General features: G+C 40.1%; 1 protein-coding gene across 1 annotated transcript in view; it reads left to right on the top strand.

Annotated features, from left to right (window-relative positions):
• Positions 1–23,122, top strand: part of ITGA9 (integrin subunit alpha 9) — a 222,812-nt gene extending 199,690 nt beyond the window's left edge. The window contains exons 27-28 of the mRNA XM_086743008.1: positions 6,019–6,138; positions 21,276–23,122. Coding sequence (XP_086599134.1) covers positions 6,019–6,138; positions 21,276–21,374 — 219 coding nt within the window. The 3' untranslated portion in view covers positions 21,375–23,122. The remainder of the gene's footprint in view (positions 1–6,018; positions 6,139–21,275) is intronic.
• Positions 23,123–24,052: the final 930 nt, after the last annotated feature.

Below are 24,052 nucleotides of genomic sequence, written 5' to 3'. Positions count from 1 at the left end.
CTTTCATCAAGGCTCGAGTTGCAACAGCTATGAAGTGCACTGTGTGTGCTGGGAAGCTATATTAATCTTCAAACAAGAGCTTGCTCATAGTTCCTGGGAAGCCCTGGCTGTAAGGAGCGTGCTTAACATGTTGCAGCCATGTAACATCAATTTGTAATTGCAAGTCTTTTCTAATGCATGTGCCATTTGCTCTCTCCTTTATGCTATTTCCATATGTCTGTTGGCTTCACCATTGCTGTATGTTTTGCATAGGGTCATGTTCAGGGGAAAAATTTAAGACATGTGGTTTGGCTCAAGGTATTCATTTTTTCCCTTCTCTTTTCTTGTGGAATGCAGAAGGGAATAGTACTTGTTGCAAGCCACAGCTATTCAGCTGGAAGTAGAGACAGGAGAGGTAAAATGTCTTTGTTCATATTCCTCCCTTCCTTTTTAAAGCCCAACCTGTATTCTTTTCATTGACCGTGGACTGCTGTACTGTATCCATTGGACAGCAACTCCTTCTGAACAGTTGTGCGTGGACTTCCTTTGAGTCTGTTTACGAAAATGTTCCCTAACAATGAAAACATTTTCTTAGACACTTTATTGTGGTAAATTTGAAAAGGCTTTTGCTTTCTACAGCTAAATGTAGACTTATCAGCCCATTTAAGCGGTTCTTTAGAACCAGGTGCCCTTAATTCACTGGGCCCTTGTACAATATAGTGTACAATATCAGAGTGCAAACTACCCGTAAACAATACCAAAGGGTAAGGAAGACTGATAATTTGTGATGCTATTGTAAGAAGTACCAGTGGTGGCAGGACGACCCATGTAAGTATCAACTTTGTCAGAAACTCTAGCAGATGACTTGTAAGGGAGATGCAAGAGCTTATGTAAATATCATAGAATCATAGAATCATAGAATAGTTAGAGTTGGAAGAGACCTTGAAAGGTCATCTAGTCCAATCCCCCTGCAAGAAGCAGGGACATCCCTGACTAGATCAGGTTGCTCAGAGCCTCATCCAGCCTGGCCTTGAACGATTCCAGGGATGGGGCATCCACCACCTCTCTGGGCAACCTGTTCCAGTGCTCTACAACTCTCATTGTAAAAAATTTTTTTCTAATATCTAATCTAAACCTACCTCCTTCTAATTTAAACCCATTACCCCTTGTTCTATCACAACAGGCCCTGCTGAACAGCTTCTCCCCATCTTTCCTGTAGGCCCCCTTGAGGTATTGGAAGACCGCTATCAGGTCTCCCTGGAGCCTCCTCTTCTCCAGGCTGAACAGCCCCAACTCTCTCAGCCTGTCCTCATAGGAGCGGTGCTCCAGCCCTCTGATCATCTTTGTGGCCCTCCTCTGGACCCTTTCCAACTGGTCCATGTCCTTCTTGTGTTGGGGACTCCAGAACTGGACGCAGTACTTCAGGTGGGGTCTCACCAGGGCAGAGTAGAGGGGCAGAATCACCTTCCTCGACCTGCTGGCCACGCTCCTCTTGATGCAGCCCAGGATGCGGTTGGCCTTCTGGGCCGCAAGGGCGCATTGCCCACTCATGTTGAACCTCTCGTCTACCAACACTCCCAGGTCTTTCTCCTCAGGGCTGCTCTCGATCCAATCCCCGCCCAGCCTGTATTTGTGCTTGGGATTGCCACGACCCAGATGCAGGACCTTGCACTTGGCCTGGTTGAACTTCATGAGGTTGGCACGGGCCCACCTCTCCAGCCTGTCAAGGTCCCTCTGGATGGCATCCCTCCCTTCCAGCGAGTCGACGGCACCACACAACTTGGTGTCGTCGGCGAACTTGCTGAGGGTGCACTCTATCCCACTGTCCATGTCGCCGACAAAGATGTTGAACAGGGCCGGGCCCAACACGGACCCCTGAGGGACGCCACTGGTGACCGGTCTCCACTTGGACATTGAGCCGTTGACCACCACTCTCTGAGTGCGGCCATCCAGCCAACTCCTTATCCACCGAGTGGTCCATCCATCGAACCCATGCCTCTCTAGTTTAGAGAGAAGGATGTCGTGCGGGACAGTGTCAAAAGCTTTGCACAAGTCCAGGTAGATGATGTCAGTTGCTCGTCCCTTGTCCACCGATGCTGTAACCCCGTCATAAAAGGCCACCAAATTGGTCAGGCACGATCTGCCCTTGGTGAAGCCATGTTGGCTGTCACCAACCACCTCCTTGCTCACCATGTGCCTTAGCATGGTTTCCAGGAGAATCTGCTCCATGACCTTGCCAGGCACGGAGGTGAGGCTGACCGGCCTGTAGTTGCCCGGGTCTTCCTTACTCCCCTTTTTAAAAATGGGGGTTATGTTTCCTCTCTTCCAGTCATCGGGGACCTCACCAGACCGCCACGATTTCTCAAATACGATAGCCAGTGGCTTGGCAACTTCATCCGCCAGTTCCCTCAGGACGCGCGGATGGATCTCATCAGGCCCCATGGACTTGTGCACCTTCAAGTTCCTTAAATGATCTCGAACCTGCTCTTCGAGCACTGTGGGCGGTTCTTCATCCTTGCAGTCCCTGCCTGTGCCTTCCACAGCTTGGGTGGGGAGACAAGAGTTCTTATCAGTGAAGACTGAGGCAAAAAAGTCATTGAGTACCTCAGCCTTCTCCACATCCCGGGTAACCACGACACCCGTTACCTTCCGGAGGGGGCCTACATTCTCCTTGGATTTTCTTTTGTCCCCTACATACCTGTAAAAGCTTTTCTTGTTACTTTTTATATCCCTGGCCAGATTCGATTCCATCAGGGCTTTAGCCTTCCTCACCCTATCCCTGGCCGCTCGCACAGTCACTCGGTAGGTAGTCCTCCCAGGCTACCTGTCCCAGCTTCCACCCTCTATAGGCTTTCCTCTTCACTTTCAGTTGGTCCAGGAGCTCCTTGCTCATCGACGCTGGCCACCTGGCCTTTTTGCCCGACTTTTTCTTCATCGGGATGCACCTCTGCTGAGCTTGGAGGAGGTGCTCCTTAAATATGGACCAACTTTCCTGTAAGTTGACTAGCAGACTGTCTTTGAAATTTTAGGAAATAATTTCTCTGGATTTGGATATGGTTTTATGTGACTTGAAATGATATATTTTCTGTCCTCAGTTACAATAAGTTGCTTGAACTCTTATATTGGACAAATCACATGAAGAAGGGGAGCAGAGTCTGGATTTGGCTCTGTGATGATAGATGTATTGACATGAGTATATATTGGCTGAATCTGATGGCATGGTATTTTCAGGAGACATACTTTCTTTTCTTGAGCATATGAGTTTCCATAAAGGTTTGGCTTCTTCCTTCTCTGCATGTGAGGCAAAACCAACAATAAGCTCCATGAGACCGCTGTGGTCAAATACCAGATCCAAAGATTTGCATCCTGTGCCCGCTGCTGGTGTGCAGGAGAAGGAGTGCTATTATGGAGCAAAAGGACTTCCCTCTGTGAGTGCCAGTGTGGAGGGAAGAATAGGACGGATTTCACTACGTCAAAACCAGACAAATGCCTCTGAGTCTCCTTTTCTTGAAAGTGAGGGAATGCAAAGCTGAATAGAAGAAAGGGGAACTGCAGATAAAATGCGTGTAGCTGCTGCAACAAGGTGCCCTGTAAAGCTGAAGGCTACCACGTAGCCGTCTGGTGCTGTCAGCTTGGCATAGGTACACTTTATCAACCATTTGAACCTTTCTCTCCTCCTGAGTAGAGTTCACTGTTCTCTCATTTTCAGCCCAGTCACCCCAGGTTTAATTCAACACAGGCAAGTGGTTGATCTGCTGGATTTTTATTTTTTTCTCAGGATTTAGGTATATTTATGTTTGCAATGATAAATACATGTCTGGGAAAACAACAACAAAAGAGAAGAACTTTTGCAAATTAAGTTTATAGTTGTGAAGACCTATAAGGTATTTTTTAGGTCTTTATATGCATATTTATATACAGAGAGTACCTTATCATCTAAGAAATATTCATTTGACTTGTGTCCGCAAGATGGATGCTAACCATAGCCTCCGTGAGAAATTGTCTGCCACATCAGATCGTCTTTCCAAGCTGGCTCAGAAATATGAGGAAGGCATGAGATTTGTGTTTGATCTCTCTGTCTGATATATCCCTTACACTCATCTTGGCTATGAGGAGAACTCTGCTGCTTAGGAAATTTTCTCTGTTCAGCAAGATGTCTTAAAAAGTCTGACAAAGGCTTTGTGCTAATGTCTGAAATGCTAAAATTATTTTTTTTTCTTTTCTTGGGTGAAAAACTGGTCCGTGTCCGAGAGCTATCTTGAGCATTGTGATACTAGTTTTGGGAATATGTTTGGATAATGCTATCTATATATAGCTTCATTCCTGTTCATTTGTTATGTTTTCATGTCTCGTTGTCATCAAATCCTGGATAATATGTCATCAATAGAACAAAGCATAGTGTGTAAATCAGCTCTGTTCAAATTCCTTCTCCAGAAAAGCTGTAGTCTTAATCAGTATTAGCCTGTGAAACTGGGACGAAGGATCTTTGAGTACTTCTTTATGGCAACACCATGACAAAATACAGCCCTACCTACTCACTCACTCTCACCTGTGCCCATAATTTTTGTGGGTGTTTGCTGAAGCTGCGTATGCTTACGGAAACAAAGAGATGTTCATTAGTGGGATCTTGGGAGGCTGTCCCATCTCGTTTTCCACTCGAAGCAGGGCTGTTGCCTGTGCTGGCTCAAGATCCCCATGACTTTGGGTGAGGTTTGGAAACCTGAAAGGATGGAGGACCCAGAGCCTCTTTGGCCCCTGTTCCAGTGCTGCTGTGACCTCCCTGTTCCAGCCTTTTCCTGAATGCCCACCTTCAACACCCATATGAGTTGTATAGTATCGTGTTCCTTTGCTGTCTCACAGATGACATTGTTTGAACCGTGTCACCACTGAGTGGAGGTATGTCATAGATCTTCCGTGGGCCTCTTAAAGATTAGTATCTTGGGGTTGCATGATTGTGTCTGACTCTGGCTCCCAGATTCTCACCCACTTTTAAATACCAATTTTTTTTTTTTTGTTTAAAATATTGATTTAACAATTCATATCTACAAAAGGCTTTTGACATTTTTAAGTTAAGATGATGAAAGTGGTTTGTGAAGGAGAGAAGAAAACTCACTGCTTTGCCTTCCAAAACAAACCAAAACAAAGCCAGACAAAGCAAGCATATTACCTTTAAAAAAATTCCTGCTGCCTCTCTGCATTTGCTGGATAGTAAATTGCAAAACTTAACATAGAAAAATCCCTCACTGAGGAGAAGTGGTTTTGAGTTTTCCACTGAGGAACTAGTTTTGATTGAAATAAGAGACTGGAAATTCACGTCGTGTATATGAGCGGTGTAATTTGCTCCCATTTTCTTCTTAAGGCAGATGGTTAAGGAAAGCTCTTTGTAGGATGCATTCCCCTATCATACATGCTGTACAAAAAGAGAGAAGAGAACAGCAGGGGACTGCTCTCTGTGTTCCCAGAAGAATCCGTGACTCCACGTGCCCTTCCCTCTTTCACACAATGTGTCTTGTGAAGCACAGCAGGGGCAATTTGTATTCAATAGGGCTATATGCGAATTGTCCCATTTCTTGTGAGAAAAAGTTAACAAGCTCACAATACATGAGTGTTTCGTGTGAAGCATCAGGGTGTTTGGCAGGGCTGGGAACATGATGAGTAAGACAAACCACATGAGATGTCATGGCAATCCCTGCCAATCCAAAGGATGGAGTTTTTCATGCAAACCTTTGTGCACCTTTGGTGACCTAGGACCAGAACAAGCTCAGTGTCTGGGGGAGCCGGCAGGGCCAGAGTTATGTCGGAGTGGAAGCTGATATCCTTTGGATCCAAAGCATGGCTACTCAAATTCCACTTGAAAGCTTTAAATCCCTTGCAAAAAAAATAGATGGAAAGCACGAAATTAAGGACTCATTCCATATTTGTTTGACAGATGAAATATGATCAGTGAGGCCACCATGCAATGTGTTTAATAAGAAGAGTACAAGAGAAAACAATACAACTTCCAATCATAAAAAATATCTTCTTCTAATTGCTTTGTAGGTGGTCTTTGAGGCTTTGCACAATCTGGAGCCTCGTGGGTATGTTGTCGGATGGATCATTGCCATCAGTTTGCTTCTGGGAATTCTCATCTTCCTGCTGCTGGCTGTGCTATTATGGAAGGTAAGGTAACAAATGCAACATAAACACCAAGGCTAGTCCCAGTGAAAAAAGCTTACATTTATCCTTGCTTTTAACATCCATTTGCTTAAGGAACTAAATAATTGTCCATTCAATTACAGAAGCCATTGGTCAGCAAAAGTATTTTCATATCCAGGTTTTTGTGAGGGACAGGGAGAGACTCGTGATGTAGAGAAGAAGTGGAAAAGTGGATTTTTATTTTAGAGCCTGGTTATTAAAAGTTTAAACCTCTGATACTATTTCAGGACAAAGGACGATCCCTCTTAGAAACCTGCTGTTATCTCACACTTAAATACTTGGTACATCTCTATGGTTTTCCGATATCTGAGGCTTGCTGGTTTCAACAGGATTTCCTAAAAGTCAGGTCAACTTTGCTTTACCAGCTAAAAGATTGGGTGCATGCCTAGCAAAAACCAGTTGGTAGGTACTGTTTTCAAAAGGTAAATGCCTAGGGGAGAGGAGTATCCAGCAATAAATTCTTCAGATCCCTCAAAGAAAGAGTTCCAGATGAGTAAAATGCATTATTACCAGAGCAGGAAGCATCAGGACCTGTTATAAGCTAGCATTCACACCGTCTCTGATAAGATACAGTTCTTGTACCCAAGCACTGTGACGTGGTAAAACTAGGCAGAGGCTGACACTTAGCAGCAGCCATCTGAGGTGGTAAATATGAAGGGTAAGGAGCTTCAAGTGTTTTCATTCCTCAGTTCCCTGTTACCAATCCATAAATTTAAAAGGCCACGGTCAAGGTCAGGGACTGTCTTTGAGAGAAGTAAATCTCAAGCGCACACGTGGGAGCAAGTCCAACCTTATTTTGCTTCCCATGGCAGAGGTCCAGCAGTCTGATTTGCACTGTTTAGCAGCATGTGTGCACTGTTTAGCATGCACTGTGTTTCGCAGCCTGATGGGCTGCGAAAGGACACATCGCTGCAGGTCGCGAGGCTGTAAAATGGATTTACAAACCTGGGCCAAAAATTGGCCATGTAATCCTTATTATGTTTTATACAGATGTGCGTATAGCTGTATTATAGGTTATACATCCACTTCATAGATTATATAAATTTTATATGAGTTATAGATTTAAAGTATTTTTATAGTAGGTTTTGAAGATTTTTAAGCATATACTGGCCAGGTCAAAATTGACTGTGCTTTCCATTTGGAAAACAATGTTTGACCACAGTCTAGAATATCTCGTAACTTCTGTTTTTCTGGCATGTGGGAAATGCTTTTGCTTTCTGTGGCAGAAAGAGTGGAAAAAAAAAATCTATGCAATTAAGATGGCAGAGTAACCATGAGAATGGAAAAATGCAAGATTGGAAGAGGCTCAGGGTTTATGTCCCAATGACACACAGTTTTGAAAAAGGATTTACTGCTGCTGCTACCTATATGACTGATTTCATATGGCTCATTTCCTGAAGGTAAAAAGGCTGAGCTGTTTGAAAATGTGCAAGATAAGAGCAATAGTACCTTTCACTGTGAGAGTCTCCATGAGAATCTGACACAAGTTCAATTCCTGGTCTCTACTGCAATTAGTACAGTCCTTTGCTTGCTGGCTTAATCTTGAGACTTGAGCTCTTTTAAATTGTACAAAGATTATTCAGGTACACATGAAGAAGCTACCATTTTGTTGTGTAAAAGCCTTGAGGGAAATTCCGAGTGATAGCAACAAATAATTATAACTAACATTGGGCTTATATAGCCCTTTCTGCCTGCAGATGTTAAAGTGCTGAGGCAAAGCAAGAAGAGATTCCTTGCCCAGAGTCCTGTGGCAGAGATGGCAGTGAAAGCCAGGCTTTGTCAGCTGCACTCCACTGCTTTATCCACAGAGTTGCATGATTACTAAAGGAACCAATAACTTAAGGTTTTGTTTTAGAGAGAAGTGATTACAAGTGTGTAGCTGCTAGTATCAGCCAGTATTTTCATTTAAGTCTTAGTTTGGAACATAAATATACATAAGTAATACTTTGCACTCAGTAGTTGCTATATTTATTAAAGTTACTGGCAATATTAAAGTTGTCTGAGATAAAACTGACATGGGAAAGTTGCAGTCCTACAGAGGAATCTTAATTGTCTGATTGTAAATATTTGTTAGAGAAAATTGGCCAAGTATATCCTACAGTGATTCCTAAATTTTGTGTGTGAAGTGAAAAAAAAACCCAAACCCTTATATTAGAAGTGTTTTAGTCTTTAACCATGGAATGAAAGAACAGATTTAAATTAGATGGAGTTTTGGGCATCTTAGAACCACTTGTGAGAACTAGAAATGACCTAGATTTTAGGACTAGAGTATAAACTAAATTGTATTTTCATTAAGAAATTAATTAGAGCTAAATTGTGGTTCTGGAAGGCAGCTGTTTACACAGAACAGAGCAGGTGCTGGAGCAAACTCATAAGGGAGCTGAGCACTGGCAGCAGTGCAGAGCTTGCTGGCAGTGACTGTGTCTCAGCCCTGTGTGGAAGGTACATTCTTGCTGTGTGCACAACTGTGCCATGAGTGCAACACAATGGACAAATCCTCAAACATACTGGTATTTTGCAGATGGAATAAGCAGCTCCTTAAAGTTGCAGAAAAGTCATAGAATCTTTACGGTTTGAAAAGACTTCTAAGATCAAGTCCAATCATCAACCTAATACCACCATGTCCACTAAACCATGTCCTGAAGTGCCACGTCTACAATACATGTAAATATTTCACATTACACACTGCTAGAATTATTGATGTTAACAGGAGTGAGATCTCGGGGACATTCCAGACCAAAATCTTATTTTGAATCAGATAAAGGTTACTGTGCATACAATAAGATGAGGATGGGAATTATTTCATTATTTATAGATCTAAAATTGCACAGTTCAGAGGGTTCGTGTCAATGGAAGTGATGTTAAGTGCTTGGTTGTTTCACTTCAAATAAATGCTTATTTATACACATGCAAGACCATAGCCGTGTTTATACACACATAACAAGCTTTTTAGTGAGTTTGATCAGTTTTTAACTGACTTTACTTCTAAGTGAATACAGTTTCAGAGGGAGTGAGCAGCTTTTTCCTGATTTCCATGAGGTGCCATGCAGACTGGCAAGAGTTGCCCCATTTTTGCCTATTTTGTTGGATAGCCCAATTTTACCTTGACACTTGTGGCTGTTCGTATCTTGTTCATCCATTCCAGGTGCCACTGTGGAGGCATCCATGGGGACGTGCTCCCACTTTTGCAGGTTCCTCTGCAGCACAGCTTGCTCTCCCCACTCACGCCTCGCCTGTGTTCTCCCATGTGCAAGAAGAGCAGGAGGGGCTCTTGCACTGTTGCCCACAGAAATACATCTTGCTTTTTACTGTGGAAATTAACTTGCACTTCTTTGGTGGCCTCCAGATGCTTGTGGAGAGTGGAGCAGGAGAGGAGGTTGCTTTGCTTTGGGCCAACTACCCATGTGCTAGACGATCCAAGTGGTTTCACAAGCACTGGCAACAGTTCAGGAGGGAAAGGCAGTCATGGCTGGATTATTTTGGAGAGTGCTATCCCACACATGCTTCACTCAGCTGTCAGGACTGCAGCCATGCGTGGGGACAAGGTCCCCTTCAGGCATGGTGGATTTATGCATGCGTAAACCAGGGGAGAACTGATATATGCCATGCAAATAAAAACCTGAAGCATAATATATTGTAACACAATGAATATTCTATTGATAATAGTAGTACTTTAAAATACTGTGGATTGAAGTTTCTGTATTTGAACTGGCTTGAGTTCAATCTTTATCATTTTAGACAGAGTGCATAGAAATAAAAGAAATGGTTTGTGCCCAGAGGATATCAAAGAGGGGATGTGTCAGCAAGTACTGGACTGCACGTTTGGGCAGCTGAGCGATCTGTGGACCAGTTGTGGGAAGTGATTTGTGAAACAAAGATTTTATATTCATTGCAGTAACATTATTTTGTTTCTTTGTGGCATGTTCAACACAAGAGCTGGACTTCTATCTAAACTTACTTATCTTACCTTAAGCTTCTTTCTGAACTGAGCCTGTCCCCATGGTATCCAAGCTCTGACTGGTATAAAACGAGGTTTCTAGTACTGTTTTATACCTTTGGATTCCTGGGGCAAAGAATTGATCTCTGGGTGTCCCTTACGTAATAAGATACTGTTCTGCCCCCAACCCTTGATGTTTGACAGGACTGCAGAGAGGAGAAAAACAAGCAGAACAGCACCCGCATATGTTGTTTTTTGATCAACCAGAGAGTTACTACTCTTCAGTACATGCTAGACAGAATGTTTTTGTTCTTTATCTTAAAATGAGAGTTGAAAGACTTTTTTCAGTTTTTAGGAGAAATGTTGTGAAGACACTTCTGTCTACTGAACTGAGTCAGTGCAGGCATTGAACTGGCTTTTTCCAATAGGAAGCATGAATTGTACCAAGTGCTGGACTTGCAAAATCCTCATTTAAGCAGAGGCTGTATGCATGGATGCAGCTGTTTGCTAGCATTGCTTTATGGGACAAACTTTGAAATATAAAGCTTGCTTTATGAAATACAAAGTTCTTTTAAAAAAGAAGGTTTTTCAAAGGTGCGTTTGTGCTTTTTGCTTGGGGAAGCCTTATGACTTTATTCTGTGACTGCACAAGTGTCTTTGAAAGAACACTTGTATTCCCATATGTGCAGAAGTTGCCATTGCCTCACATATTGTTTCAACATTCAGAAAATATCTGATACTAACCAAGGCTAAAGCTAACTTGAGATTCACCTATGCAGCAAAACCCACTATTTTCCCCTTTTTGGAAGGAGACACTTTCCCTTACTTGTGGCCTCGAACGTTAAGTCTTTTCACAATGGGCCAAAACACACAGCTTACCATTTTCCAGCAGAGGGAAAAAAAAAACCAAACCCAAACCTCTGCACTTACTCTTTGCCAGTGGTTGCTCTGTATCGTGTGTTACAAGCCCAAAAACATTTTCTTCCCCTTTAATCTACAGCTCAGGTGACAGAGGCTAACTGCAATTTCCTGGCCAGTCCTTGTACTGACCCCCTTTCCTTGTGGCTAGGTTTTGAAGGAGTGGCTTTGCAATGAAATAAAACTATCTTCTTTTTTTTTGTCCCCAGAGATGCATAGGCACATACAGTTATGGCACAGAACCTCTTTGCATTTCAGCTTTTCTAACCTGTTGTCACACCTGTATAGCACCAAATGTAGATTTTGGAGGCGGGGACAGAGAAACCTGTTGAAACTGAGTGGTGTTTCATATCTTTGATGAAAGTTGTTGTACCTATTCACAGCTCACATGCTTCTTCCTTTCTGTACATATAATACCAAGAATAAACCATTTTTTACTATGACGATGGTTTAAAATTAAGATTCATAATTGACATTCTGATAAACAAGGCAATTGGCTTAACTTGCTGTGAGAGCACTTACTGGGGGCTAGTGATGGGAAGGGTGGATTTCACAGCTTACAAAGACCTTTCCTGTAGAGATGTAGAGGTGATAATTAGCTTCTGTGATTCAAAACCAAACCCATATTGTCTCCCAAACGTGGACGGATCTTCGTTATATGTAGCAGCTAGGAAACCTTGAGGAAATAGGGCAGCAGAAGTGGTTGCTTGTCTGTGTAAATAATGACGTTTGCACGAGGCAGAAGGTAGGTGGGTCATTCAAAGTCTGCTTATGTTCTTACAGAAGAGTCAAAACTATCTTTCATTTTGTGTCTTTTTCCTGGACCAAAGTGAGCATCACAAATGTTTATAGACCCTTGGCTTCCCAAGACAAAAAGGAATTGTATTCCGATAACAGTAGTTCAAATAATCTACAGTAGATTATTTGGTTTATTTGCTGTTCTTTTTGAATTCTGACTGGATGTTACAGGAAGATTGGGTTTGGACATCTTTTATTTGTTCTTACAGAAGTAAATGGTTAATGTTGCTGTTGTAGCCAAAGCACTGCCTTCCCTAGTGAGTTTGCTGGCTACCACGTAATGTTTGTTCACTACCCTCTAGAGCAAGGTTGGCAACATTTCACTGGTGGTCTGTGTCCAGTACTTGTGAAATGTCTTTGTTATCTTTCTGGATAAAATGAGCTATGTAAATGTACAACAATAATGTGACTGAGCATTCTTTCTGGTCTCAGTGTCCTCCAAATGGGAGCTGTGCATGCCAGGGTACTTTGGGAACATCACAGCCGTTCAGCTATGTTGCTCTCAGCCCAGCACTGCGTAAATGAATTGAATACACTGGCAAGAAAGAGGTCGAGTTGTGGTTCAGAACATCTTTCTGAAAAGAAGAAAGCCATCATTTTCAGGAGCCCAAACCAGAAAAAGAATATGTGTGTAGACTGAAAAATTGCAAATAAGTACCTAAGGTTCCAAGGTTCCCCACTGCCGGAACACAACATATGTATTTATTGGAAGTTGTTAGCATCCCTCAGACCCAAATGCCAAGAACAGAGAAAATGTGGCTTGCATAGTCTGAATTGTCTCTTTAAGCTTCTTGTCACAGAGGGAAATGCTGTGTTATGACTTACACCAGCCATAGCCATTTCCTCCTCGTTCGACTGAACCAATGAAAGTAATTTATTCTGATAATTATGGACATAGTACAACTTTCATTCAAATGTTTTGGCAGATCACATATATCAAAATACGATTGTAAAGCTGCTTTTTATTGATTCCAGAAATAGTCTTTAATGTTTAGTCTCTGTTTTTCACACAAAGCCAGAAATATTTCAGTAGTTTTCTTTTTTTTTTGTTGTTGTTTTTTTGGTTTTTTTGGAGAGGAAATGGAAAGTATGGATTGAGATATGTCTTAAATTAATTGCACTTACAGGAATGATACATCTAATTACTGTCCTATTCCCTGCGGAGATGTAAGAAATCAGTATCTAGTGATTTGTTCAGACATATCTGCAGTAGACATCGTATTCTTTCTAGTTTGTGAAACTGATAATCAGAGATGAACTTTGGATGACAGCTGTATTCATTCTATGACTTTTTAAAAAATAAACTACTTAGTAAAATTTTGCAATAGGAAAAAATCTTTAAACTACTTGAAAGTGTTTATAAGGTTTAATGTTGGCTAATGCACTTTTTGATTACACTTACAGTATGCTTGTCATGCAAGTTACTATACACAGTTACCATCGTGCAAGAAGTTCATGCTTTCATTACACTCAAGTTACCAGAACTCTACACTGAATGATCTTTAAAAGCACACTCACTGGAGTTCCTGTCATTTCTAAAGTACTATAAGTACTAAGTCCTTAACAAATTATATTATGTATGCACAAATGAATCATATGCTAGGTGAATGAGTCTTGTTTGAGGCAGAATAGGTCTTATCTACATGGTAAAGATATTCCAAAGGTAGACACCAGAACTGCCAGCTTTATTGACCACATTAGCAAGTAGGTCCATTGCGGCCAATTGAAACATTCCTGGGAGAAAAGTTGCACAAGAAGTGTTGAGAGGAACAAATTACTGATGACTGGGCTTCATGTTTAGAATGGGGTGTGATTCACCCTGGCAGTGTGGACATGCCCTACAGGTCTTGACATGGCTGGCCACATGGTGCATTCCATTTCCTGTCCGTCAGTGACAGCAGCAAGGTACATTATATTCAAAAACCAAAACACTGAATTAAATTGTCTGTACTGGTATCCACCTCTATGTGCAGTTATCTCTTTTGCACACCGAAATACATCTTTTGCATGCATGCTGCTAGTCCGAATTTGTGTATTTACTTTGAGGTACTGTTCCTTAGTGACTGTTTTTTGAAAATTTGGCCTTTGAGACAGACATAAAGCATTTGGTTAAATTAATAGTTTATTTAATGACCACTTGAGCTAAGTTTATAAATTGACTGTTCTTAGCAAAAAAAAAAAGGATCTCTTAATTTTTTTTATTATTTTTATATATATTATATATATAACTGTCTAATCAAATGTGTGTTTGAAAACTATGATTGTTTTACAACTACAGCATGTAAAATAAATTTCCTTCTAAAATCTACGGAGAACTACAGATCTTCAGGCTAGGTACCAACAGTAATACCTTACGTCAGTTAGCCAGGCTATATGAAAGTAACTTAAAAGTTAAGTGCGATTTTGTGTACATTGCTAATTGTTTTCTGCCATAGCAATGTCTGTCTATTGCAGCACACTGGAATTAGAAACAGATGCTAGGTATCAAATTCTTCCATAGCACCTAAACAAAGTGTTTGTATTGGAAAACTTATCTTTGAGCAAGCTACTGAACTTCACTTTGCCTCAGTTCCTCAGCTACTTATATATATATATAGCACTGTGTATATATACAAAGTATATATTGTTTCTGTATACATACACACCAACCACTTGTGGAATGGTGATTTTTAAGCATATGTATTTATTTTCTTGTACATGTTTCATTGAACAAATGAGGACCTACATTATAGGAAAGTTAAGGAATTTGCCTCTCAAAAAGTTGATGGAAGACTGAATAATCAAAGCCAGACCAGTGGATTTCTCATGAGCTTACCTTAGCCACATTATTGTCCTTCCTTCTAAGTGTAGTTTCTCCTTTAACTACAGGGAGGACACATGGCCACTTTCCAAAAATGCCTTTTCCTCACTGGGGGGGCCAAAGCTGTGGCAATTTGCCAATCCTTTATGGAAAAGCTTATCCTCAGTATCTGTTCATGACTCCTCTGTACTGTGGCAAGGGTCCTTTAATTGGGAGGAAGGAAATAGTGCATCCTCTTGGAGCTGGTGGCTTGCCAGAATTATCTAGGGCCACGCGAACGCAAGTGCGAAGTACTTTTTCTTGCCTTCTTGGCAGTAGTAAAGTGAGATGCACTTAATAACCAGTGATCGATCTCTGCATGGGGAAACACTCTGTGCTTCCAGTCTCAGCAGCACTGCTTTGCAGAGATTGGAGGTGTTGCTGCTCTGCCAACTGGTGACATCTTGCTTGGGATGATGTTGCTGACCCCACTTTGAACTGTGTTTAGCTGTGTATTTTTCTAACTATGGTACTGTTTATGGTAAGGGAGAAGTGCCCAAGGGGCATGCACCCAAAAAAGGTGAGGAGAAGTGTAAGTTAATTCTTTCTGAAGCGCCACGAGGTAAATGGTTTGGGACCTCTGCCTAGATTGAAGAGATGTGAAAGATTCATGATATAAGTCCAGACTGTAGCTGTTCATCAGATTTGGCTGGATAGTGCTTAGAGTAGATGAAGAAACTGTATAATAGAGGAAAGACAGCTTGTCATTAAGGCACCAAACCCGAAGTATCTTGTCAAAGCATTGTTCAGTGGGAGATTTCTTCAGTGGTTCTTCAGTTTCATTTTATTTCTTAGTTACACCTATGTCAGTACTTCTTTTGTTCTCTTTTCTTTTTACTTGTTGGTTTGTACTGTGGTCAGTAACCTCCATGTGAAGACTTTTGTCAGTAGAGCTATACTAATAAAAATTAATACTTTTTGTGTGCAGCTTAGTACCTCAGTATACACTGGAGAAACTTAATTAGAAAATTGTACAAAAAGTGGCAAAATCTCTCATATAGTTTTGGATTCTCTTTGAATATTGTCATTCACAAATGTTTATTCCTAGCTCAGTTGTAGTTTGCAAACACTACTGTAAATCAAGACATAACTTTTTTTTTTTTACAGCAATGTGTAACTGTTCTTATCAATTTTTCTTACTTCTTAATGGATGATGTTAATGGGAAAAAGAGTTTAAAAATACATAGCATAACTATTCCTCTACAATCCATGTTTCAAACTATTTCTCTTTTTATTTGTTTGGGAGAATTAACCTCATTGGGCATTATAAAAATGCTTTAGACATTTACCCAACAGTAAATGCAACACAGACAGTGGTATTGCTTGGCCTCTCATCAGCTTTGTTCTTTCCCAACTGTGGACTAAATTTTGTTTTGTAATCTTGTCACTCTTCAAACGCATTTATCATTGGCACCCTAGAGAGATAGCCACAGGAGAGAACTGCAGGAAATGTCAGCTAAATGTTTATACTTCTGGAGTTTAGAAAAATACAAAGTCCAGTAACTCAGTGATCAGCCTTTGGATATGCAGATGGGAGTACAGAAAATAGCAGTAGAAAAAAACCACAATAATTTGTTGTGATATTAATTCAACACTTTGAAATCACTTTGACTGAGGTTTGCAGTTTATGTGAGTGCTTGTAGACTGCATCTTTGTGTGAGTGTTGTTAGATATGCCTTATCTGTGATTTTTAAGGGATTTAAACCTGGCGTGACAGCTAAAGGGAGTTGTGTATGCTAGTAAAAGAGACTTTAAATACTCAAGTTTGAATAGATGACTTGAGGGTGCTGTCAGGTGGCAAGAAATAACTTCACAATAACCGGTGTAATTCCCCTTCCTACAAGTAATACAGATTTTCTATTGCTTTATTGTTCAGTTTTGCCAGGAACATGCTTTCTGCTCAACATATACTGTAGATGGCAGTAAGGTTATGCTAGAAAAGAGAAAGTGGGCTGGAATAACTAAAGTAAAGCATATGTGTAAAACCTATGGATAGTTTCAAATTTTGAATCTAAGCCACCTATTTATAGCAGCTCTAATACTTACTTGAAGCACCTCCAGAAAGGACTGGTTATTGTTTGCCGCTTCTGGTAAAGACCAGACCAGCCTTTTCTTTCCATTTTGTTTGGTTCTGCCTGAATTTGTTTGGATTTGTTTAAAAGCAATCAGATATATTTGCAGATGAGAAACACAACAGTTTGTGGATTCACAAACAATACAGGCACTCTCTCTTTTCTCTGGTGTGGAGCCTGAGTCATGGTGAGTGACAGTGATAGCCCCAGGATTCCAGGACTATCCCTGTATTCCCAAAGGCTTCAATGGCCCTTTTTGTCCTTTGTGTTTGCACACAGAAGAAATCAAGTAGGACATGGTGCCCTTGGCATAGCAATTCCTCTCTGGTTAGGTCTGCTAAGGTTAAGAGTAAAGCACAGTGAATGCTGAGCAGTGCCCCACTCCTGAGACCATTTTTTTCAGCCAGACTGACCCAAAAGACCCAAAGCTCAAGAGGGCATCCTACCTTGCCGAAATCATTTTCACTCAATGCTAGCTGTAGTTTGCTTTTCTCATTTCCTGCATTGCCTTTGGTGGCTGGTGCCTCTTTGTCCATTATAACCCTTCAGCTTCCCATGGTACTCTCTCCTTAAATATGTTTCCTGTTGCTTTTCCTCTGATGAGTGCCTTCCCCAGACAGAGGCTGACTGATCTAAGTATGATCATCAGTCCTTTGCTTGGATATGGTGGTGTGAACTCACACATTGCATGATAAGTTCGTGGCTCTGGACTTGGGTATTCCTTTGCCATTTACGTACATATATGTACACACACACGTGTCTGTATATACAGAAAGCAAAGTTTGTGAGAATTGAGCAGTGTTAGAGACTCATTGCCCATCAAACATGGGTTGGACACCGTTGGTCCATTGAAAACACCCTTTTCACAAATGCGATTACAGCAATACTCCTGTTAAAGCTGAAGATCTCTCCTCCTCACCCTACCTGAAATCCAGGACTGAGTCCCAGCAGTGCTGTCCTCACTGGGTTTTCTGAGTTCCCTTAAGGGCTTTGCATTAGCCAGGAAGAGATATCAGAGGCTATGGGTCTTCTGGTGTCACTTCTACCCTGGTGACGAAAGAGTCAGTATATACTCAGTCCCACGTTGCACCAGTTCTCCCGCTTTGGTCCACATGTCCTTTTTCCTTATTACCCCTGTATCTCCTCACTATATGTTAAACTCAGTTGTTCTCTCCAGCTTGCCATAGGCACTTATCAGCCCTCACCATATGGGTTAATATTGCTGTCATTTTAAATGAAATCATTTTATAATAAGGAGATGGAAATGTGGACTGTGTGGTCTCCTGTGAGGCAATGATGATGTCGTGATTTTTTCTTGGCTGTTATTAAAAAAAAAAACAAACGAGCAACCCTTTCTGGAGATGATAGGAACTCTGTCTCATGAAGTGGAAATATGCAGTGTTAACACTAAAGAGCAGTATCCCATAACAAAGCATATCCTTGTGTTTCAGGAATGGGAAATGTATCTAATCCTTGACTACTATTTAAAAAAAAGTTAAAAAAAAATCCTTAAGGTCCAGTTTTAATTTTTGCTTGCACTTAATTTAAGTCCTCTGTGTAGTTTTGGTTTATCTGCATCATTTACAGCAAATAAGCATATATACCTTCACAGTGGAATCACTGTTGGATGTAGAATTTTGTGCTTTATTAATATTTATTAAGGTCTTCAGCTCTGTTTTTTGCCCTACTGGAAGGCATTCTGTACCCAGTAACAAAACAGTAAAATACCAAAACTACCATAACCAACTTTTAAAAATAATTCCTGAAGCAGATGTTCACAAACAGACAATTTTTATTAAAGTAACAGTGGGAAAGAGTCTGCTTTTGTTTGGCCCTTGAGGAAATTAAAAAGCCTTTCTATAATTTTGATTATAACTTCAAGAGAGGATTTTATTGTACCAAGGATGTGGTTGCATGAAGGATGGAAACCTTAAGGGTTTAAAGCTTGTTTTTAAAAGCTACAAATTGAACTTCTCGTGTTAATCTTAGGAAACAAAGTCCTGTGGCAATTTTCCTTTCTAATGTGCAGAACATGCAGGTCTGTTATAAAAACTGATAATACAAAAATGCCACCCATTTCTTCAACACATCTGTTCCCTCAGCATATGTAAGGAGTAACTGCAGATTCCTATGACTAAAATAAGTACCTGCAATTAATCCTACTGGGGCAGAACAATGGAGGAATAGTAGGTTCTTACATTTTTATTTTTTTTTAATTAATAAAATAATTCACCTCCATTTTAGACTGTGAAGATCTAGGGAAACTTTTGCTATTGGCTTCAAGTCTCCATTAAGCCAAAGTATGTTGGCATCAATGGTGAAATTTCACTGGGGTTTTATGATGATGCTATCTTGCGGATATCTTCTCAAGCTTGTAGGTACAAGTACAAAAATTACTTTGTACTTGTACTTTTGTACAAGTACAAAAATGACATTTTTCTGCTGAAGAAAGAACTTGATCTGACTTCTAGAGCAAGTTTGAAGAATAGGGAACTAGATAAACTCTTCTTTAATCTTCTTTTCTGAATGCTTGCATACACGATTCTGAAAGATGCTAGGAAGTGAGGGAGACATCACCCTCCAAAAGTCACAGTGTCCCTTTTGCGAGGTGGTTTTTCAGAACAGAACCACCATTATCTATGTATTTGCGTGTATTGAGCGGCAAATAAAGCTTTGCTTATGATAGATGGGAAAAAGACTGTCCATAGTCTGTGCACAAGACTATGGACAAATTACTTTTCAGGTCTAATTCCAGTTATTTGTGGGGGGACAATAATTCTAGTTATTTCCGGAAGGTCATGGAACCTCTGTAAAATTGACATGTATATCTACCTGTTGTGTATTTATAAAGTGGTTGTAGGTATGCGTGTAATATACATCTATGCACTCAGCAGGGTAAACCTATCTCTAGATTAATAGCATGGCCCAGGGCTGTGGTCCATGGTTATCCAAAAAAGGGGCTTATGAGGCCATGCTGCAACTTCTGCGTCCTTTGCACAGAAACCAAGCAGCAGAGGTGAAGAGTAGTAAGAGGAGGGTGTGTGTGTCTGGTCTCATGTTGCCATGAATTCAGGATGTAGTTGGGGGTGCTGGGAAGGACCTGGGCTTTAGGGAGCTCTGCTGGAGAAGCACTCTTGGCAGTTTGAACAAGCTGCCTTTCAGACCCCTGTGAGTTAAAATATAGTTGAAGAAAATTACAGTTGCTAAAGAACTGAAACTAAGAAGTCCAACTTAACAGAAACTTAGCACGAAACAGAACAGCACAAAATACTCCTACATATAGCCAATTTGGGAATAAAGGGTGGCAATAACTGGTTGATAAAGGAAGACTTAAAGCATCATGTTTTATGCGGCAGGAGTAAGAAAATAGGTTTAGAGTGGTAGGAGTTACATAAATGTTTAATTAAGATGAAGAAAATATTGATTCAGTGGTCTCAATAGTGCACTGCTAAGTTTGAGGAGTTATTCTTGAATGCTTACCAAAGTCTGTTATTAAAATCCTTTTGGTTTATTTGAAAGGCTTAAAAAAACAGAGATATGAGAGTTTTTTATCCAAACTGAAATGAAAACCACTTGCATTTTTTTTTTAACTAAGTACAAGGGTTTAGGAGACAAGAAGATATGTAAAAGTGATCACTAGCCCTGCAGCATCTTGAAAGCTTGTGGAGGAATTGTTGTTGATGCTCTGCATTTTGTAGGATTAGGCTTGTATTTCACCTTCGGAGCTGCAGATTACGTAACTGGTAGCAACGGGACAAGGGAAATCATTTAGCAAGAAGAGTCTGAAGCTATCTATTTCCTCCAAAGCATCTTAATGTCAATGAGCCTTAAACAGAACATTTGAGACCTGAACTTAATGAGATTACTGGCAGGAAGAGGAGTACCTGTGGTTGCACAGTGGTGGGCTGATGCTTCTGGAGACAGGTATGCCAAAATGGCAGTGGAGCTCTTCAGGACAGTGGCAGAACACCTGCAATAGACAATAGACCGTGCTGGCTTTTCTGGAAGAAGGTTTCTCTTCCAGAAAAGACTGATAGTTGGAATTTGGATGCTGGGAGGTGGCCATACTGTATTCCTCTGCTCTCTGTTCTTTTGTGCAGTTGTGGGCACTGAGAGCACTGTTCGTAAAACTCTAGCAGCATTTGCTCAGGACCCATATGCTAGCTTGGCTTTAGATTCAGATCCAAATTTTGCATTAGTCTTTATTTGAAACCAGTAAACCTGTATCTGCCTCTTGTGGTCTGTGTTTTTTAGAAATACTTCATGTGCATTTTTTTAAAAATCATGTTTCATACAAGAGGACTCTTCCCTCAGAGTAGTTCATCTATAAGGAGCAGAGTACTTGTGAAGATTTGGGACCTGCTTTGGTCTCATTTGTATTGATGTAAACAAGGAGTTATGATTCCAGATTGGCACTAGGTGAAGTTGTATACTAACACCTATGCTGTTTTTTTTTTCTGCATACTATTTTCTGACAAAGTAAGTCTCAATTTAATGCTACTGTTACTTACCACTGTTATCTGTTCTTGATTTGCAGATGGGCTTCTTTCGCCGGAGGTACAAAGAAATTATTGAGGCCGAAAAGAGCAGGAAGGAGAATGAAGATAGTTGGGACTGGGTGCAGAAAAATCAGTGAACTGCCCGTGAAAACTAAAGCCCAGTCATGTGACACGCGCTTGCTAGCCTGTAGGTCCTGCTCTTGTATCTTCCATATGTGGAAGAAAGAATCTTCTCCAGATTTTCCGGAGACCCCATTGATGCTGTGTCTTTATCACTCCAACAAGCTAGGGAACATATCCTGAGGCAACCACTGCAGCCATGTCAGGTGACTGGAGCGATTTACACTTCAATTAAGAGCTGAACTTTGAACTTTGGTAACCAAGCTGCAGTGCAGAGCAATATTTATAAATCCAACTATGTGGTATACCCTCAGGGGAAGACTGTTACCTAAAAATATTTTTTATAAATATAAGCTTTTTATATTGATTATGTCTTTATATTTGTATCAATGTTTTATAGTTTCTATTGAATAGCTATATAGTTCACTCAAGCACTGGTATCTGGCTAAATCCTTGGAAATACATATATGTATATATAAATCCTATTGTACTTTTAAACTTCAATGCAAGAGAGAAAGGAGATTTGCAGATAAGAGTAGCTGAAATCCTCATATGCTTAATTCACAAGGCTTGATAGTGTTGTATATAGATCATTTAATGCCAATAAGTCAAAGTCTTTTCACTATCTTTTTTTTGAGTTGAATTTGATGTTTGATTTATAAACTAAAGAACGTGAAGTATTATGGAGATGTGATATTCTGTATCTGAGTATATCCTTCCTGAATGGGAAAGAATGAAAACACTTCCTCAGTGGCATGTAGCAAGACCTACAGTTTGCTTTGTCTCACTGAAGAATGCATCACAGAGTGTTTTCCTTTGGGAAGTTTTGTCTTGCAGTCTTTAGTACTTTGATAATGGGCTAAGACTGTACAGCGGAGATACCAGAAGGATATAATTGGGCCAACCACTATGGCATTGACAAATTCCTTGGAATTAAAAAAAAAAAAAAAGAAAGAAATGGAGCCATATTAATTTTAATGTTAAGAAGGATATTTTTTTAAGCTACTGTTAATAATTGTGATCTGTTGCTGTCAAAGCAAGTGATAAATTGCTACCAGCTATGAGCATTTTGCCTGCCTTGTGAGTTCTATACACGAATCGTGAGTTTGTTTATGTGATAATTTTAAGAGAGATAAGTAGATGCAAGGGTTAAAATGTTTGTATCTTTGGATCTTGAGATTCTCCATCTGGGTGTTCCTAGTACTGAATGTCATCCTTCCTCATGCATTAAGGAGGAAGTTTAGTCAAGGTGCAGATGTTACTCGATCTCAGATTGCCACTTTGTTCACTGGTAATTCCTTAGCAAATAATTTGCTGAATTAGAAGAAACTTAATTGTAATTAATTCAACTTGATTTCTTCTAAAAGCTCTTGGATTTCTGAATAAGAATAGTGGAACTCTGTAAGACTCGGGTTTAGATTCTACTTGTACTTTGCACCTTGTGTAAATAAGAAGTGAATGTCGTGTTGATACAAAATCCATGTAAGGGAAAGAAGGGTTAAGCTCTGTGGTAGAAGGTGAAGGAGAAACAGGAATGAACGGTTGCAGGATGTCTCCTTCCATAAGGGTAAGATAAAAGAAATGCTGGAAGTTTGGAAGCTTGAATACAGAGAATGTGCAAGAAATCTGCTTGAGAACATGCCCTATTCTTGCTCTTCCTTGCCAAATTCATTATAGCTTCAAATTTTAAAAAAATTAACCACATTCATATTCCTGTTTGCTTTTTCCCCTCACTGGCATTAAGTGCCTGCTATTACTACAGTATTCATCACCCATTAGGCAGAAGATGGTTTTTAAGTGTATTGATTCAATGTTTGACCAGAAAAGATATTAGTCTATTCAGTTATCTTTCTTAAAACAATCATTGGTGATTTGACAGATTTTGTGTAACAAATGATCATTTAAGCCAGAATATGAAAAAACTGCTGAGGTGAAATCCTGTTATAACCACATGTAGTGGACTGCAGATTTTTCATCAGAGGGCAAAAACAAATGGCTGATGGTCTTTGACTGCACTGTTGTAGTAGAGGCTATTGAATTCCTCACAGTATGATATTCCTGACATCAGTTACTTTTGCTGGTATTTAAACCTAACGTATCTATTTTTTCTGTTGAAAAATACCCAAGACTGGCAGATAGAAGTGAACATAGATTGTTTCGCAACCATTAATTGAATAAGAAATTGCTTAAAATACTTGCTGAAAAGAAAGAAGTCCATTTATTTAGCTATAAGAATTCTCAGTATCTGCCCTCTCTAAAACTGAGGGTCCCCCCCCCCAATTATTAAAAAGTAAATTTACTGAAAAAATAATTCAGGGGACAAGTGAAACTGTTTGTGAATTTCAGTGAATTTGAAAGTTTCCATCCCAAAAAAAAGGAGGAAATTCCCTTTGAAAAGTTGAAGTGCTTCATTTCCACTATTTAAACAAAAATTTATTTTCAGATCTGCCAAAGATGCTTCATTTCAATTTTTTAAAAATGAAGATTAGTTGTTCCTTTGAAACATCTTTTTAAAGTATATGAAGAAAAGAGTTTAAAAAGGTAAAATATACATTTAACATTTCATATTGTGTTGGACAAATTTTATTTTTTTTTAGCTCAAGATGAATTTTTTTTTTCTTATTGGGCTAAAGTAAAAATAGATAAAAGTAGATCCCATTTTATTGAGCCCACACTGGACTTTTTTGATCTCTGA

Source organism: Chlamydotis macqueenii, chromosome 2, assembly GCF_036417535.1.
Source record: "Chlamydotis macqueenii isolate bChlMac1 chromosome 2, bChlMac1.mat, whole genome shotgun sequence".
Classification (NCBI taxonomy): Eukaryota; Metazoa; Chordata; class Aves; order Otidiformes; family Otididae; genus Chlamydotis; species Chlamydotis macqueenii.
The sequence above is the reverse complement of the archived record's forward strand: the minus strand, read 5'-3'. Positions and strand labels throughout refer to the sequence as shown.